General features: G+C 39.9%; 1 protein-coding gene across 1 annotated transcript; it reads right to left on the reverse strand.

The window, feature by feature from the left end:
• Nucleotides 1-173: 173 nt before the first annotated feature.
• On the reverse strand, nucleotides 174-1285 carry LOC110035242 (the record flags this gene model as incomplete). Its single annotated transcript, XM_020739472.1, is given in 3 exon segments — nucleotides 174-422; nucleotides 508-665; nucleotides 795-1285. Coding segments are annotated over 3 exon segments (774 nt in total), but the record flags the coding sequence as incomplete, so codon positions are not given.
• Between the last annotated feature and the right edge of the window lie 467 nt (nucleotides 1286-1752).

The raw sequence follows: 1752 nt of genomic DNA on the forward strand, positions 1-1752 counted from the left end.
TTTTCATGCATAAGTTTATGACACCAAAGTGTTATGAGTTTAAATACCAAATATTGGGTGCTATATATATAAATACATAAGAATTGTGTGATAGGGGTGTAAATTTCCCTAAATTTATTCACACACATGAGTATTCAAAAAATAAGGGAAGTATTACACTAAGTAGATCTCACCTTCCACTTGTTGCCTAAAGACTTGAACCAATCTTGTTCTTCTATGTTAGGTATAGGATCAATTAAACCCTTTTGAATGGCAATGCTAAGCCAAGAATCACCCAAAGAAATAAGATCAGCAGACATGGCAGACTTACGATCCACAAAATCTTTATCAAAAGCCAAATTCAGCTCAGAATATATGGATTCAAGACTTCCACGGAGCTCAGTATTCATCTTCAACCTCCTTCCTTGCGCTTGAACAAAATCCTACACAACACAAATAAGTAAAACACAACAGTGACATAAAGACTTCTTCCATTTTTCTTTCAAAAGAATTGCAATGTCGCCCAACCTTAAGCCAAGAGGGAGGCACCGAACCCCGTAGCGCAACTATCCGGAGAGGAACAGTTAAGGCAAAGGTTTTGGACTTCCACTGCTCAAAGGCAGCCCTAAATTCCTCATCCTCCACTTCACCAGCAGAAGAACTTGAGCCCTCAGCCGAAGCTATTTCTGAAAGTTGCAGAATTTACACTAATATAGGTGAATTCTGGAAAAAGTAATAAAACTATGCTCAAATTTCAAATGGGATCCTTGAATGGAGATCCCATGCTTACGATATGCTTAGCAGAGACAGTGGACCTGATGGGATAGAGGCGGTGGTGGTTAGTGATAGGGAAGGTCCTATGGCTGATGCGCGCGCACGAAAACATGCGAATAAAACTGCGGATGTCACGAGGTGGATGAACAGCAGTGAGAGATGGCTTGGTGCTTCCAAGCAGGGAGCAGAAGACGATTTAGAAGGTCTTGGAAGCATTCCGGCGCCACCTGACGAGGCGGAGGCAAAGAGGAAGAAGTGGCGACTCATCTTTGGGGCGTGAATGAATAATGGACATCGAAAAGGTGGGGATCCAGAGCTAAGATGATGGCTTGCGATTGATCTAGGGTTCGAAAAGTGCAGGTCGATGAGACGAGGAGGAGAAGAGAGGCGAAGGTAGAGACTGTCCATTGACTGAGAAGGTTGTTTGCAGCGTGGATAGAGAACAACGCAAAGTAGAGGTTTCAAGGCTCATCCGATTAGCTGAAGCTCTTTGCTTGTAATAAGGTTTGAAGAACGGGATACACTCGTTGCACAACTTTGAGAGTGATAAACTTGTTGCCCAACTTTGAGATAATAAAAGAATAATGTGATTCAATTAACTAATTTTTAGACTTTCTTTATATTTCGGGGGATGACATGTTGATCAATGCTTGAATCTTTTTTATATTGACTTTAATTTCTTCGAGGATTAAAAGATAGCCTAAGAACCTCCATGTTAATGTGTCAAATGTTTATTCAAGTGGATTGGGCCTCATGTTAAACTTTTTTAACATTTCAAAGGTGTTTTGAGGCCTTGATGTATTTATCAAGTGTCGTGTTTTTTACAAGTACATCATTCATATATAACTCGAAATATTTTATTTTATATTTTGTAAACATTACGGGTCAGTTTGGGGTAGTGCAGCTTATTAATAAGCTATTGTGCAGAAGTTGTCATAGGAAGCCGTTGCGGATAAAATTGGTTAGCTGTTTGTTTTTTGCGGTTTGAAAATAAATGTG

Source organism: Phalaenopsis equestris, unplaced genomic scaffold (assembly GCF_001263595.1).
Source record: "Phalaenopsis equestris unplaced genomic scaffold, ASM126359v1 Scaffold196973, whole genome shotgun sequence".
Lineage (NCBI taxonomy): Eukaryota > Viridiplantae > Streptophyta > Magnoliopsida > Asparagales > Orchidaceae > Phalaenopsis > Phalaenopsis equestris.